Genomic DNA, 16938 nt, shown 5'->3' with positions numbered 1-16938 from the left:
GAATCCGCCTTAGTTTACCTTTCAAAGTGGGGTCATAATTGGCTAATTCAATCGTCGTACTATCATAACAACAAATCGGTAATATGATTGGCCAATTTTGCTTTAAAGCTTTGTCCGTCATTTGCAAGGGATGTTACGCCATCACTCCCATTCGTATATCGCAGTAAGTTCCGAGCAATACACTGAATAATGGCTACCCTATAAAGATATCATAAAATGATTTTTAAAATATAGCTTACTTGTTTCTCCGTCATGATGACTCTTCCCAGAAGCTGATCTTCCAATCCTTTCATTGTCACAGTGAAGTCAATGATGGAGGCACGAGCAGACACCTAATTTGTAAAATAAAGTTATGTTAAGGCTGTAACAAATTGAGTAGTTCAGGTGCAAAATGGGTTATTCCAGTTAAAAATCTATACACCCCCTATGGAAGACATGGCTTTAATCTTCCACACAGGGGGAGTAAGAATTTCAAATGGGTACCTGAATGGGTGACTCCATTTGATATTTACACCCCCTGTATGGGAGATTAAGGTCATGTCTTCCAAAGGGGGTGTATGGATTTCAACTGGAATACCCCACTAAAGAAATAGCTCAATGCTATTGATTATTCAATAATAAATGTTTGAAATTTGTACCATATTAAGCTGAATTTATACTCGATCCAAATGAACCCATTCCACAATATTTGTCAAAAAAAGAAGGAACTTCATTGATGATCATTACCTCTGGCGTGTATGTAGGATTTGCCAACTTTGTTGTCATGTAGAGAAGAAATCCGCTCATCACATCGCATTCCTTGTCACCCACTTTCACCTGCAAATTGACAAATAGGGTAACATGGTGCATTTAGAATTGAGTCAATGAACCATGAGAATACACCGTCCTTCCAAGGGGACATTAAGCCCAACAGTAAATATGGTTTTTGGCTATTGGAAAGGAAAGAAGGAACGAAAAAGGAGAGAAGATGAACAAAGAAGTTACTTGGCACCACTGTGATTTGAACCTTAGACCCCTCGAGTGCCCCGCACAAGATCACCGACTGTTGCTACAGGGTTTTGCTGGCCAGCGATTCCCTGGGTATATGAATTAGGCTGATAAATGTCATGTCATCATGTGGAATGCATGCATGCACAGTGGTTTTCTTTGTAAGATCTTGTCAGATTTTATAGAGTTAGGGTTAAGCTGTTGGATTCTGTTGGATGTGTACATGTATCCCGCAGTCAGTTTCTACAAAAGAGTAGGGTGTTAATGAATCTGTCCCAGTACTTAGTCATGGACCCCAACGGAAATAAGGAGGCTCAATTTCTTGAGTTATCTTTCCATGGATGTATTTCAATAAACGTTTATATAAAATAGTGATTTTATCTAACAAATATAGTAGTACAAATTCCATATTATTTTCTTCATTTTTTACACTCCTTGGGGTTCCAGGAAGAACAGATGATTAATTGTGTTTTCAACTGATTAAAGAAGGTTATAAGAAATAAAACAAACACCCACTTTCCTATCTTTAAATTAAATCTGTCATGTTTCAACATCATGGGTCACATTTTGTTTGAAACCAATCAATAGAAGCATAAAGGGACTTTAATTATCACAGCAAATCATTAATTTATATCAATTTGATGGCCTACTAATATTAGCGAGCAATTGTTCCCCATTGTGTTCATTTGTTCTTGTGCAGGATGTGTACCGCCATTACCTACTTTACTACTAACATTACCTTGAATGTGGACCCAGATTTGATGAAGTTCTTCTCTAACACATTATCTAAGGCTGGATCTAAATCCTCTCCTATATCCTCCAACAAGAGAGGGCGCCCTAATGACAGACTGTCTTCAAGATGCGTACGGAAGTATTTGTGGTTCAGAGATGTCACCTGGAAATAATAGGTACAGATGGAACAAAAAGTCAGTTATAAATGCATTCGTAAAAAACTACCACTTATTCATAATGTTATATCGTCGTTGGGCAGGAAAAACCTCATGTGTCATTGGCCCCTGAACATGCTTTAAGCAAAACCTCCTATGTAACTGGTTGGCAGTTTTGTTTTAAACATGTTCAGGGGCCACAATCACATGGTTAACGGCAATATTTATATACACTTACAATACATGAACTTCAAATTGGGTTATTCCAGTTGGAATCCACACACCCCCTATGGAAGACATGACCTTAATCTCCCACACAGGGGGTGTCAAATTCAAATGGAGGCACCCACTCATGTAGCCCCATTTGAAATTCACACTCCCTGTGTGGAAGATTAAGGTTATGTTTTCCATAGGGGTGTGGATTTCAACTGGAATAGCACAATGTATTTCTTAATTTCCTGATACATAAAGCTGAATTTATACACAATCGCTGAGCGATTGCGATTAAACGCTTTTGAAAAGCGATGGGCAATCGCCGAATTTTATGCGATGCATCGCTTCAAATCGCTTTTGCATTTATACTTATCACGGCGATAGCGATTGCAGACGACAATTAAAATATTCTAAATGCCACAAAATACATTTTTAAAACATCAGTTGCTGTCAATAATTATTGCTTTGAATTAATTCATCACCAAAAATTAATAATCGAGAGAGGTAAATTAATTAGCAAAATAATAGATCCAGATGGTTGTTTATGATTGGTTGACGATTCACGTGTCAAGCGATATCGCAGGGAAGTTGAGATTTCTTCAACTTGCAAAAGCGACGCTGCTTTTTGCCTCAGCGATTTGAATCGATTGATCGGCTTGACGCTCTGGAAATGTAAGTAAACATTGAGCATGCGTGAAAATCGCTTTTCTGCAAAAGCGATCGAGTATAAATTCAGCTTAAAACAATCAAGAATGACGCATAACATCGTTGGGCAGGAAAAACCTCCTATGTACTTCTGGCCCTTGAACATGTTTAAAACAAAACTGACAAGAGGTTACATAGGAGATTTTGCTTTAAACATGTTCAGGGGCCAATGACACATAGGAGGTTTTTCCTGCCCAAAGAAGATAATAAAAAGGTCATTAAACTTCATGATGGGATCAAGAATCTGCTAAAATTTAAAATTACGACAGGAAAGAATGTGCTTTTGTTCTACTTGTCTGAAATCGTCAAGTCTGTGGCTTACTCCTCATTCCAGAAAAATACAGCACTAATTTTTTGGGATTAAAAAAAAAAAATTCTGTTTTGCCACATGAAACATAACTAAATCCTAATCCATTAGTTAGTTCTAACTGGCAATAAAAGTCCCATTTTAATATTTGACCAATTTTTGGAAATAAGGGCCAAAAATATGTGTTTTTAGGGTGGTTTTTGCATGCTGTGACAATCAAGCCCAAAGACTTGTACTAAGACTAATTTCAGTACTTTATGCATTCTAATTTTTGGAAAGGACATTTTCATAACCAATCATTTAATTCAAGTTACACAAAAAAAGTGACCATTTGAGTAAAAATTTGGCATATACTATTTTGAATGCTTAGATTTGTTCCAAGTCTTTGATTTTTACGACTCGTAAAGTTTGTCAGAAAACAAGCCAAAAATGCATGTTGTTGGCTCTTTATTTCAAGAAATTAATAAAATAGTGAACTTTTTCTTTTATCTCCAGTTATTACTAAATGAATAATTAGGATTGAGCTTATGTTTCATTTAGCAGAACTTGATAATATTTTATTAATCAAAAACAAAATAGTTATGTATTTTTCTGGAATGGGAAGTAGTTCTAGAAAAGATGAGAAAACCAGTATTAAGTATTAATTGATCAAACATTTTTGGAAAACATCTATATAGACGTAATTTTATTCACCTGCAGTTGTCTTTCTTTCTCCCTATTCTTAATCCAAGACTTTCCTTGACCCTGTGGATCGATAAGCAATGGATAACGTGTGGCCTTGGTTACGATGATACCGTTCTGTACTGACAATTCATCGTTGGGTAGACCCTGCAGATTCCATTCACCGATCTGAGTATGTAAACACATTGCAATGGTCAATCAAAGGCATGAAATGTATGCTACACGATTGGATCTATATAAGATATTGCAACACATTTTGTTACACATAATTAATGCTGGAAATCGAACACTGAATACAATACAACCAAACATTTATATAGCACCCTCCAGTGACCACAGCGCTTTCCAAAAGAACACCTATAATAATACAATATACATTGGCAACCTACATAATAAACAAAACAATTCCCAGACAAGCAAAAAAAATTAACAAAAATCTACACACCCCTGTGTGGAAGATTAAGGTCGGTTCTTCCATAGGGGGTGTGTGAATTGGGCTATTCCATTTAAAATCCACACTACCCCTGTGGAAGATTTTGGAAATATCTTCCACAGGGGGTGTATGAATTTCAAATGGAATGAACACATAGTAGCACTATTTGCAACTCACCCTCCCTCAGTATAAGATTCAGGTTGAATCTTTCTCAGAGGGTGTATGAAATTCAAATGAAGCTGCCCAATGTGTTCATTCCATTTCAACTGGACTCTAGCCCATTGTCATCTTACCGTGGCAGCATCAGTGAGCATGTTTGTGATGTTGAGATTATCTGTGAAGGGTATCCTTCTCTTGGACAACTCGTTCTGCCAGTTGCTATTCATCTGCATTCGGAACACCTGATTGAATGGTCCTGAGTAGGAGAGGAATCCTGTACACAGTAACACATCGCCAACAAGCCTGTAAAGGTGCAGATTAAGGAAACATTATAATCATAATCATAAAGTATGGTTAATTTTTATATAAGTTCCATGTAGACTTACTATTCTTGATAGCTATGGTACCACGTCTCATCCAAAACACATCATCAGGTTGACTGGTTTGGCCCTGACCTGTGACGAGGTTGGAATGCGGTCACAGGAGAGTCGCTAAGGAACTTTGTTGATCGTAGGTTATTTTTTAATTAAATTAATAACTATCATTTTTCCAACTCCTCACTTCACAAAATAACAAGATTTTATTCTCTGAAATTTGTAAAAATAAACAATTTAAATCAAAATTTATATTTTGCCCTTTAAAAAAATAAAATAGCCTAACATGGTCTATACTATAGGTAAAATATCTAATTCTCGATCATGAGAGCCAACTTGGGTCCCAACGGATATTTGCGTCGAGCATACTACGCAAGACCACACGCTTATGAAGCAAGTACAGCTTTTGAGAATTGACCAATCACACTTAGAATATGGTCATCGCTAGGCAAGTTCACGAAGATAGAAGTTCGGTCATGCCATTGTGTTATTTCACGAAAAGTACGCTGACGCAACAGTACGCAGAGTGTACATCCTCTTATGATCGAAAATTTAATATTTTGCCTATAAAAAGTGACATATCTAAAACAATGAAATCCTCCCAATTTCTACCCCCCTCAAGCAACATGTGTATAAACAGAAAAGAACAATTGTTGCCGGGTATCTGTATTACAATCTAATAAAGAATTGTACACAATTGATGTACATCACCTGTTAATTTGAGCAGTGAATTCCTTGCTTTGTTGGGTCCATCTGACCTTCTCTCCTCCTAGACCACCAATCAAGGCAGATGCTGCCTGCATCTTATTCCTGCACGACTCGGCATCATCAAGTAAGTCCTATATTAAAAGGGCAGAATAAGGGGAGACACATTCGTCCACGCCCAAATTTGAGATTTCTTAATATTCATAAACACTAAGATGTATTCTTTCATTTGAAACTGATCAATACAACTGGTTAATATTTCCTCCTATTTTTGCTTGATTTAAAAATCATTATTTCACTCTTTTCAACTCTAAAAAGTCACATGGCTCAAGACAACTCAGTAAATTGGCGGGAAATAATGAGTCAGGAATGCGCGAAATATTGTGACCTGCGTGTACATCCAACGCAGCCAAGTTGCATTTGGTATGTTGTTAATGCCATCAAACATGTGTTAAACAAAACAAAGATTTGCAGTCAAAATGCCACTCAGAATTTTAACGCACTAAAAGTAGCTTATGGATTCAATGGTGCAAAAAGATGCAAATTTAGACCATGCTCCAGATACAACTTTTACAAGCGTGAAAGTCTTACCTATTTCACATGTTTTGTGCATAATTTTGACATTTTTTTACGAAAACATCGGTTTCTCATAGTGCACTTGTGCCAACATTGCACGATTTTTGTGACAAGATAACTTAAAATATATGCAAGCAAAAGGTAAATGTTTTGCACTATCATTTAGAGCACATCAAAGTCTAGGGAAGTTTTTCTCATTTTTTATGATTAAATGTTCAGGTTTGGATAAGCAGGATTCAAGTCAAATACAAGGTTCCTTTAACACTTTACCAAGTAGGGATACTTTTTTTGCATAGAATGTAATATTGACATGATGGCATTTATTGGCAGCAATGAGAAATATATACCTTCAGTAAACTACTGTTGTTCTTTCTGTTTTCTCCTTTATAATCATAATTAGGAGATTTTGGTGTCAAGTTACCATCAAGTATAGAATTGGGAATGGCACGCAACCTCTCGAGCAGTTCATCCCTGCCTGCACGCATCTTGCAAGCCAACGAATCAGTTAAGGTAGCATGGCTGAATAGACTCGGAAGAATGCGCTGGGGGCATGCTGTGACATAATTAAAGTGGAAATTCTAATTGCTGTACAATATTTCCACTTTAATTATGTCACACATGCAAAAACATACCTGCTTTTCTTTCATTGCTGCGTCAAACTTGGCCTGTACTATATCCAATTCTGCTTGCTTCTCATCCAATATTGATTGGGCATTGGCAAGCTCTGCATTAGCGTGGGTCAGTCTGGCCTCTTGCACTATCAAATTGGCCTAGGAGAGAATATATACATTAATAAATATCCAAAGACAGTCAGTAGTGGGCTATTTTAGTTGATATACCCCCTATGGATGACATGACTTTAATCTCCTAGATTTCAAATGGAGGCACCCATTCAGGTAACCCCATTTGAAAATCACACTCTCTGTGTGGAAAATTGAGGTCATGTCTTCAACTGGTATAGCTGTGATGCCTCTGTAAGCCATGGTTGACAATAAACTAAAGTCACAAAATGGGACATCATATCAGGTCAAAGCTGTATCCAGATGTACTACCCCAGTACAGTATATACACATGGAACAGAATCAGTTTGACCATTTTTATGTGCCAAAGTTTGTTCGGTTTATATAAGACGGAAATTATTCGGCTTTTTTTACTGCCCGCGTCAATAAAGTCCCAACTCACGCTCACGTAAATTCACATAATCGTGCACTAGTCACGCATTACGTAACATACACCTAGCGTAAGCATTGCGCCAAACAGCGTGCACGCCATTCTATATCAATACACAGTGTTATGAGTCTTATTTTTTCTGCCTTATATAAGCCGAACAAACTTGAACGACTAGAAGGCAAGCTGGTGAGAAGTTTTGTCATAAAATTGACATCACATTTTGACTCTTATATTCTAATTTAACTTTAAAAAGAATTTCAGTAATAGGGACTGTCCCATTTTTCTTTTACTTTGGATAACTCAAAACAGGGACAGTCCTTTCCAAAAATGAGAAAAGTTATAGTCAGTGGTATACAGTTTTGGTAATTGAGCATATTTAAGATTTATGCTGTGTAGCAGATCATTGAAAAATAATTAAACAACTGTTGAATAACACCTCTCAATTTTTAATTTCTAAAGAAAGTTAAATAAAACCCTTTAAATAAAAAAGTGTATTGTCTTAAAGCATTACATGTTGGTTTATTTTATTCAAGGTATTATACACAATTTAATTTTCACTTTTTTATGTGTTATTTTAATTAATGATTGGTTATAAGAATGAAATATATATGTCTTTTCCAAAAATTAGAAAGCATAAATTGAAATTAGACTTATTACAAGTCTTTAGACTTAAATCGCCAGCGAAGTGGTTACATAACTCCTTGGTAACTGGATCACGCACCTTTTGGAATTGGTAGTACATGTCATAGACTTTGTGTTGCGATCATTTCGATCATGGTGCAGAACTCAAAAGCGTGATCCAGTTGACATAGTGATAATAGGATTACACGTAACACTTCCCTGGCGAATTGTCACAGCATGTGAAAACACCCTAAAAATGCACATTTTTGGCCCTTAATAATAAATTTTGCCAAATAGTGCAATTGAACTTTTATTGCCAATTGGAGCTAACTAAATGATTAGGATTTAGTTATGTTTCATTTGGCAAATCAGGATAATTTTATTTGAATCCCAAGAAATTAAACTACTCCCCATTTCTGGAATGGGAATGGGCTATTCCAGTTGAAGTCCACACTACCCTTGTGGAAGATTTTGTAAATATCTTCCACAGGGGGAGTATGTTTTTCAAATATAATTGGTCAGGGTTATACTCCCCCTGTATTATGGCTTTACCTATATCTTCCACAATGGGAGTGAGTATTTCAAATGGAAGTAACCCAATTGTTTTTGTTTATTCTATTCAAAACACATACTCCCTCTGTGGAAGACTTCAGCTAAATCTTCCACAGGGGTAGTGTGGATTTTAAATGTAAGAGCCCAATGGGGAGTAGTTTAACATACCTTCAGAGGTAAGACCTCCTTGTTGATTCCATAGAAGAAAGCCATAGCTTGAGTCCAAGAGCACAGACCAGCTACATCACTGCACACTTTCTTAGCCGATTCCAATGAGTAATCTTCCATTCTCAGGTATGGCCGGAGTAGTTCCGTCGCTCTTCATTGATGGTATCTTTGGCGAAATTCTGCAAACCTTGCAGGAAACCGGAGCTGCCCATTAACTGTAAGTGTATGGTTTAGGTAAAGTTAAATTAGGCTATTCCATTTGAAATTGTGGAAGATTTAAGAAAATTCTTCCATAGTGGGAGTATGCTTTTCAAATGGAATTGGTTATGGTTACAATTATTTAGAAACCCATTATGATACCTACATCCAGAGTTGTTTGATAGCATGTAGAACTGCATTAATTTTTAAGCAAAGTTGAACACTGATAGTGCTATTTATCTGAAATCTTGTTTGCATCTTTACAAGGGGTAGACACTAGTATAATGCAGAATGGTCGACTGAAGATACGTCGGATAACGCTTTTTCAATGGGAAATGAACTTTGCAGCTAGGATGATGTCACAATGAGGTTAGCATTTATTCCGTATTGAAAAGCGTGTTCCGATGGATCTGCACTCGACCGGCCTCAATGGCATTAAAACAACATAAAAATGAGTGACATATAGCAAGGAAATGTTCAAAATACTTTTTATCATGAAATAAAAGGATTAACTCATATAAGTGGGCTACATTCAATTAAAAATATTATGTAAATAGCGCCCTCAATTTGGACACAAATACCAGACTACTACAGACTATGTAACAAGTCCCTGTGCATTGTATGCTGTGAATTCATGGATGTGACTTAGGAAATACCGTAAAATTCCGTCTACAAGCATATATATGCCTCTAAACAAGGTTTTTTTTGACACAAGAGACAAGAGGCAGACACTCTCAACAAAAACGTTATTTGGGGTTTGAACAACTATATTACTGATAAAGGCGGCTGTACAAACATGTATATTTGTAAGACCAATCTATTGCAATGTTTTTGAGAAGGGTATTGGCCTTTCATATCTTTCGTTAAAAAACCCTCGTTTAGAGGCATATATGCTTCTAGACAGAATTCTACGGTATGTCCCCTCCTCTCTGTTCATGGTCTTGTTCCCTCTTCTCCTTCCTTGACATATTTCCAAAGTCACGTCTATGATCCTCTTTAAAGACTGGAAAGAGACAAAGCAGTACCGCAAACCAGTTTCTCAGGAAAGTGGATCAGATGCCTATATCGGTCATACCTGATGATGTCCTCCGATGTGAAGGACAAAATATTGTAGTGGGTACAAATTCACTTGGTTTTGTCAAGCAAAATGGAAATATTTATTATAGTCATAGTCATGGTTTTGAGATCACCGCGGGCCTATAATTTTAACCATGCCCCGAATAAAAAGCAGTCAATATTTGTTTTATATACCAAATCTTAAGATTCTTGTCATCTGTTTGGTTAAAAGCATCGATTTTGGGAAGAGAAATTAATAGTTTCAATGCGAACGGCACACAGATTACAATCTGCGATTTCTGCGTGATTATAACGTGTGAAAACATCAACGCGTGCGTAATATCATTTTACGCTGGGAAAAACGCGCAGTTTGATCGTGACGCACGTGACCGGTCCATAGTTCATTTTGCGGGCATAGTTATTCAATGACTGCACTTTCAACCAATCAGATGACAGGAATCTATATATGCGGTATATAATTCTATATCTTACCTTGAGTGCTTCACTCCAAGAAGGTTTGGGACTCGGTCTCTCTGGATCCAAGGAAGTATTATCCAACCTCTTCTGGAACAGCAGCAATACGCAATCCATGATACGCATAATCAGATGAGGCGGCTTGGCCAATTTACGCACGGTGGAAATATGGGCAGCCTATACAGAAAGGTGAAAAAATGATATTTATGGGCACATATTCAGTACCTTCATCTCCTGTGTGTACTTTGGAACACTTTTAAACAGGAAGCCCCGCTTGGCCAGTTATCCACAGAAGAACTGACTTACACCTGTTATTTTGATGACAGACAGAACAGAATTTACATGGATACATTTTAACCTTGACTAATTCCCTAAGGAACTTAGACCAAAAGTGGGGCTTCATCTTTAAGTACCATTAATCCATTATCAGCAGTGTGTTATTAATGAGATGCTATTTCTTTCAAATGTTCAATTTTGTTCACTTAAGGTGGCTGTGTACTCTCAGACATGCATGTAGTAAAAGTGCAATAACTTTGTAATTATTCGCGCAAGACATATAAAAGTATACATTTTTATAAAGGCAAGACATCAATAAATCTTAATATAAATACAGATTTGGGGTAAAAACAACAATTATGAAGAAAATCACAAAAAGTGAGTTTTTGGCAATATTTATGCGAGGTACATCATAACAAAAAACACTCTTTCCAAAATATTTTATTTTGTTTTTAGCTCAATCTTGAGGCTCCATTCCAAAACGGTTTTTTATTTTTTGATATTGGCCTTAGTTTTTGAGATATTGACCATATAAGGCATCAAATTGAACTTTTTAAAATTCACAAACGCCTATTTGCACAAAATGATGCCTAAAATCAGAAATAGACTAAAATATAAAAAAATGAGAAAACCGTTTCTTGAGTCGATCATGCTTTTTACGATGATCATACTTGCTTACCTATAGATGCTGTATTTATTGAGTTATCGTGTACCTAAATCGTCATTTTACCGAGAAAATGAACATTGAAATAATGGCCGTTAAAGTTTAAAGTGGTCACATTTTGCCCTTTCATCGAATCTCACAGGAGAATGCGGCAGTTTTCGCTTTTCTACCTTATATTATGTGAACATCGGGTAAATCCACAGCCCGTTGAGAAGTTTGAGCGAAATCCATTCATAACTTGATATTCAAATCGAGGAAAAGAACTTGAAAAAACCCACATTTTATCAGCTAAAACGGAGCCATTTGACCACTTGAAATTAGTGTTTCCAAAGGATGCGCCACGCATGCAGATAAGCGTCGCGTATGCGTAGCGTATCTGTGCGTTAACAAATTGCGCGATACGCCAGCGCTGATGCGTTGTTGCGCCAAGCGTGTCACCCGCTGATACAACAAAGATTTTCTCTCTTTTAAAATTGCAAACACGAATGAAATAGTGAAATAAAATCCATAAAATAGCGCAGTTGGAGTTTATAAATCTGGATTTTCTTTCCTTGTATTTATAAAAAACATAACAAAGTAACAAATATAAAAAAAGCGCAATTTTGCGAAAGAAACAACGTCTTGAGTACACAGCCGCGTTAAAGGTCTAACTTTGTTGGCCAGGCCAACTGGCCATGTTTGTGCAGTAACCGTGGTAACTAAATACCACCAATTACTAAATGTTTATACTAGGATTTGGGCAGGTAACCTTGTCCTTACATATTACAACGTTCTTTTAGACTGGTCTGGACCTTGGTACGTTGGACACTTCAATTATCATGTATTATATTTTGCCATTAAATGAAAAGTGGAATGGCAGTAGCCATATTTTTCCAAGTTTTACCATTTAATAACTAAAAATTGCAGTGACTGCTTACTATATTAATACATTGATCTTAGGCCAAAAAAAAAAAAAAAAATTTTTTTTTTGGGGGGGCATCGATGGGACATCGTATAAAAACAGTGGTTAGTATAAATTTAAAGAAAGAAAATGTAAAGAAAATGAACAGTATAACATGCAGAACCATCTCAAGAGTTAAACCAGTAAAGTGCTGTGTGTTTTGACTTATTTACCAGTCTTCAAATTGTCAGTTTCAAGTGCAATATCTGTAAAAAAAAATATTAAAAAAAATCCGACCTACCGATCCAACTGTTTCATAAGCCTCTATGGACAAACAAACAATTTTTTTTTTGGCCTTATAGGAAATGAATCAAGAAATCTAAAAATTAGAGAATAAAAGATACAATTTTGTCTTTTGGCTATCCAATATCGTGTCATAATGGATGGGCTGGCCAATATTTTGAGTAGTGAAGCCGGCATCCACTACGATAAAAAAATTGGCCAGCCCATATATTATGACACGATATTGGAAAGGCAAAGGACAAAATCCTATCTTTTATTCTCATTCATCATAGTATAATTTTTATAAGTAAAACTGCCTTTTTTTTCAGAAAAAATAAAGTTACTTTTGTCAGGACATCCCCGTTGTTTTAAATGAACGAAACCGTCACGAACATCTAAGCCGCCGAACCGTGTTCTTAATTCGCGCACATGTATTACGCAAACGCATTATCGAGCAATCATTGAGGATCTACAAGTGTGTCGCCGCTTGCGTGTCGGCGTGCTCACTGTCTTATATGACTATCCACTATCGTGTCATAATGTATAGGTGAAAACCAATTAAATTGTGTGTATTCTTGACAAGACGCACCAACTGAATTAGAATCACATTTATATTCCTTGCAGTTCTCAAGTTAAGATCAATAATATATCAAACCTAAAGTTTTGAGTGTTATCCTCCTCATGAAACATCATGCACATGGGGCAGAAATAAAACCCCTTACACCAAGCCTTGGGATCTCCTTTACAGAAGAACCCTCATCATTTCCCTCATCTGAAAGCTTTGTCTCCTGATTTGAGTACAAACACATAGCCTATAGACCTTTTTATACTGAGTAATTCCGATAAAACCCGAGGCATGAAATAATTTCCCCTGTCGCGCGCGTCTAAAAGTACCTCTTCATCATCATGTACAGTGCGAAGTTCCAATGTGTAACAGGCATCATAACTACGATGAACTTTCGATGGTCAATTTAGGGACGAGAGAGGTACTTTTGCCAAGGATACTCAACGTGCAATTAAGCGTGTGGTGGTAGCGTTGTGTAAGAGACTGACTATGGAAGAGGTGATGAACGTAAACAAACACGTTCTGTAAAAAAAATTCAACTGACGAAAAATTACGGACATTATCCATTTCTTTCCATTAGTATCTTATTGTGAAAAACCAAGTAGCTGAGGTGTTAGCTTAATATGCTAGGTAAATATTTCTCGCAATGACCCCATGTTCACATTGGCTTAATAAGCTGTATTTTCGCGCAAAAGGGTGTCGTAATTCATGACATTTCTTGTCTGCCAGTTTGGGTACAATTTGACCCCCTAGCTTACTAAATAAATATCACGGTTTTCCGAAATTTTCCGATCTTGATATGAAAAGGTCTATAGGTCATGCCCCTCTGAATTGCCTTAATATCAAAATAATTTGTAAAGTGAAATAAACAGAGTGAGTGGTCCCAGAGAGGACGGACTCAGAATTTCCACTTGCGTAAAGCTACATGTAAATCTGCCATATCGGTTGGTCACATCACAGTTTTGGTCACTGCAGAGACCAAAACGGTGTCCCTCCGACATTTATCTGCAAAATCCCAATATCAAATGATAACTTGGGATTTTAGGCTTGAGTGTTACAAAGGTTTAGATGCATAGTACGCACTATCGGCGCAACACAATACTCGCACAATGCATATATAAGCATGCACTTCAAATCTTTTGCCCTAAATGGGCGACACACAAACATGACAGAATCTGTTCTCTTTGTCTAGTTTGGAAATATATAATATTCATAGCTGTTCTTTTAACCTTTATTTTTGTACAGATATTATATCAATAGATGCCCTGCATGCTTTTATCGATTGGCTGCAAACAAAGGGTTTGAACCGGTGTTCTTCACCGTAATCACCGTAATGTTGTCATCCACCTATTTGATCGTAGTACATTTGTTATGTGTGAGACTAACTGTCGTGGTAGATTGCAATCATACTTTTGTTGCATTTGAGAAGACCACCATATTTACAGGATGATATGTCATATGCACAACCTCTATTGAGGGGCTCATTCCCGGGCTCATTAGATCAATAATAATTCTGTTATCTATTTTGGACAATGGTGGAGGTCCAATGCTCTTTAACCTTTTCCAAACGTGCCAATGTAATATGGAATCTATCATAATTGTATATCCCCCCTGAGCACTACCTGCTGGCTGATCTAACATTGCCTGTAATTGGTCAATTACATGATATCTTCATTTTAATCACCAATCAGAATGAAGCTTTGCAAATAATTCACCCCACATTTTTGCGTGGTGAAATTATTCTAACAATGTTGCTGATTGGTCCAATTGATAATGAAAACTTCTTTTTGACCAATAGGCAGGTAGTTCTCATGGGGTTATCAGTACCTTGATTGTCTGCAGTGCTCTCTCAGCTTCTTCCAGGGCGGGTTTGGCAGCTTCCAGCTTAACCATTGCCACAGCTTTGTCTGCTTCGATTTCATCCACAATAATCTGTGCTTTATCCTTAACCTTCTGCACCTCCGATTTGATTTTTTCTGCAGCTGATGCAGAGACTGTTACTTCTGCTAACACCTGTTAATGAGACACAAATGGGGTTTGACTGCAGCTGATGCAGAGACTATTACTTCTGTTATAGGCAAAATAACTAATTCTCGATCATGAGAGGATGAACCTTCTGCGTCAGCGTATTTTTCATAGAATAACACAATCGCACCTTGACCTTGCCTAGCAACGATCGTGTGATTGGTCAATTCTCAAAAGCTGTGTTTGCGCCGTAAGCGCCGGTCTTTGCGTAGTATGCTCGACGCAAATATCTGTGCGTACCCAAGTTTGCTCTCATGATTGAGAATTTAATATTTTGCCTATAACACCTGTTAATGAGACGCAAATGGGGTTTGACTGCAGCTGATGCAGAGACTGTTACTTCTGCCAACACCTGTTAATGAGACACAAATGGGGTTTGACTGCAGCTGATGCAGAGGCTATTACTTCTGCCAACACCTGTTAATGAGACAAAAATGGGGTTTGACTGCAGCTGATGCAGAGACTATTACTTCTGCTAACACCTGTTAATGAGACACAAATGGGGTTTGACTGCAGCTGATGCAGAGGCTATTACTTCTGCCAACACCTGTTAATGAGACAGAAATGGGGTTTGACTGCAGCTGATGCAGAGGCTATTACTTCTGCTAACACCTGTTAATGAGACACAAATGGGGTTTGACTGCAGCTGATGCAGAGACTATTACTTCTGCTAACACCTGTTAATGAGACACAAATGGGGTTTGACTGCAGCTGATGCAGAGGCTATTACTTCTGCCAACACCTGTTAATGAGACAAAAATGGGGTTTGACTGCAGCTGATGCAGAGGCTATTACTTCTGCTAACACCTGTTAATGAGACACAAATGGGGTTTGACTGCAGCTGATGCAGAGGCTATTACTTCTGCTAACACCTGTAAATGAGACGCAAATGGGGTCTGACTTTTTCTGCAGCTGATGCAGAGACTATTACTTCTGCCAACACCTGTAAATGAGACGCAAATGGGGTTTGACTGCAGCTGATGCAGAGGCTATTACTTCTGCCAACACCTGTTAATGAGACAAAAATGGGGTTTGACTGCAGCTGATGCAGAGGCTATTACTTCTGCTAACACCTGTTAATGAGACACAAATGGGGTTTGACTGCAGCTGATGCAGAGGCTATTACTTCTGCCAACACCTGTTAATGAGACAAAAATGGGGTTTGACTGCAGCTGATGCAGAGGCTATTACTTCTGCCAACACCTGTTAATGAGACAAAAATGGGGTTTGACTGCAGCTGATGCAGAGACTATTACTTCTGCTAACACCTGTTAATGAGACACAAATGGGGTTTGACTGCAGCTGATGCAGAGGCTATTACTTCTGCCAACACCTGTTAATGAGACAAAAATGGGGTTTGACTGCAGCTGATGCAGAGGCTATTACTTCTGCTAACACCTGTTAATGAGACACAAATGGGGTTTGACTGCAGCTGATGCAGAGACTATTACTTCTGCTAACACCTGTTAATGAGACACAAATGGGGTTTGACTGCAGCTGATGCAGAGGCTATTACTTCTGCCAACACCTGTTAATGAGACAAAAATGGGGTTTGACTGCAGCTGATGCAGAGGCTATTACTTCTGCTAACACCTGTTAATGAGACACAAATGGGGTTTGACTGCAGCTGATGCAGAGACTGTTACTTCTGCTAACACCTGTTAATGAGACACAAATGGGGTTTGACTGCAGCTGATGCAGAGGCTATTACTTCTGCTAACACCTGTTAATGAGACACAAATGGGGTTTGACTGCAGCTGATGCAGAGACTATTACTTCTGCCAACACCTGTTAATGAGACAAAAATGGGGTTTGACTGCAGCTGATGCAGAGGCTATTACTTCTGCCAACACCTGTTAATGAGACAAAAATGGGGTTTGACTGCAGCTGATGCAGAGGCTATTACTTCTGCTAACACCTGTTAATGAGACACAAATGGGGTTTGACTGCAGCTGATGCAGAGACTGTTACTTCTGCTAA

At 37.7% G+C, this 16938-nt stretch overlaps 1 protein-coding gene across 1 annotated transcript in view; it reads right to left on the bottom strand.

The window, feature by feature from the left end:
• Positions 1-16938, bottom strand: part of LOC140170158 (dynein axonemal heavy chain 8-like) — a 115241-nt gene that overhangs the window by 18373 nt on the left and 79930 nt on the right. Inside the window, 11 exon segments of the mRNA XM_072193480.1 lie at positions 240-332; positions 727-816; positions 1727-1882; positions 3793-3948; positions 4507-4675; positions 5458-5585; positions 6660-6797; positions 8539-8687; positions 8690-8753; positions 10285-10443; positions 14761-14946. Of these exon segments, the coding sequence (XP_072049581.1) occupies positions 240-332; positions 727-816; positions 1727-1882; positions 3793-3948; positions 4507-4675; positions 5458-5585; positions 6660-6797; positions 8539-8687; positions 8690-8753; positions 10285-10443; positions 14761-14946 (1488 nt within the window).

This window comes from Amphiura filiformis, chromosome 14 (genome assembly GCF_039555335.1).
Source record: "Amphiura filiformis chromosome 14, Afil_fr2py, whole genome shotgun sequence".
Lineage (NCBI taxonomy): Eukaryota > Metazoa > Echinodermata > Ophiuroidea > Amphilepidida > Amphiuridae > Amphiura > Amphiura filiformis.
The sequence above is the reverse complement of the archived record's forward strand: the minus strand, read 5'-3'. Positions and strand labels throughout refer to the sequence as shown.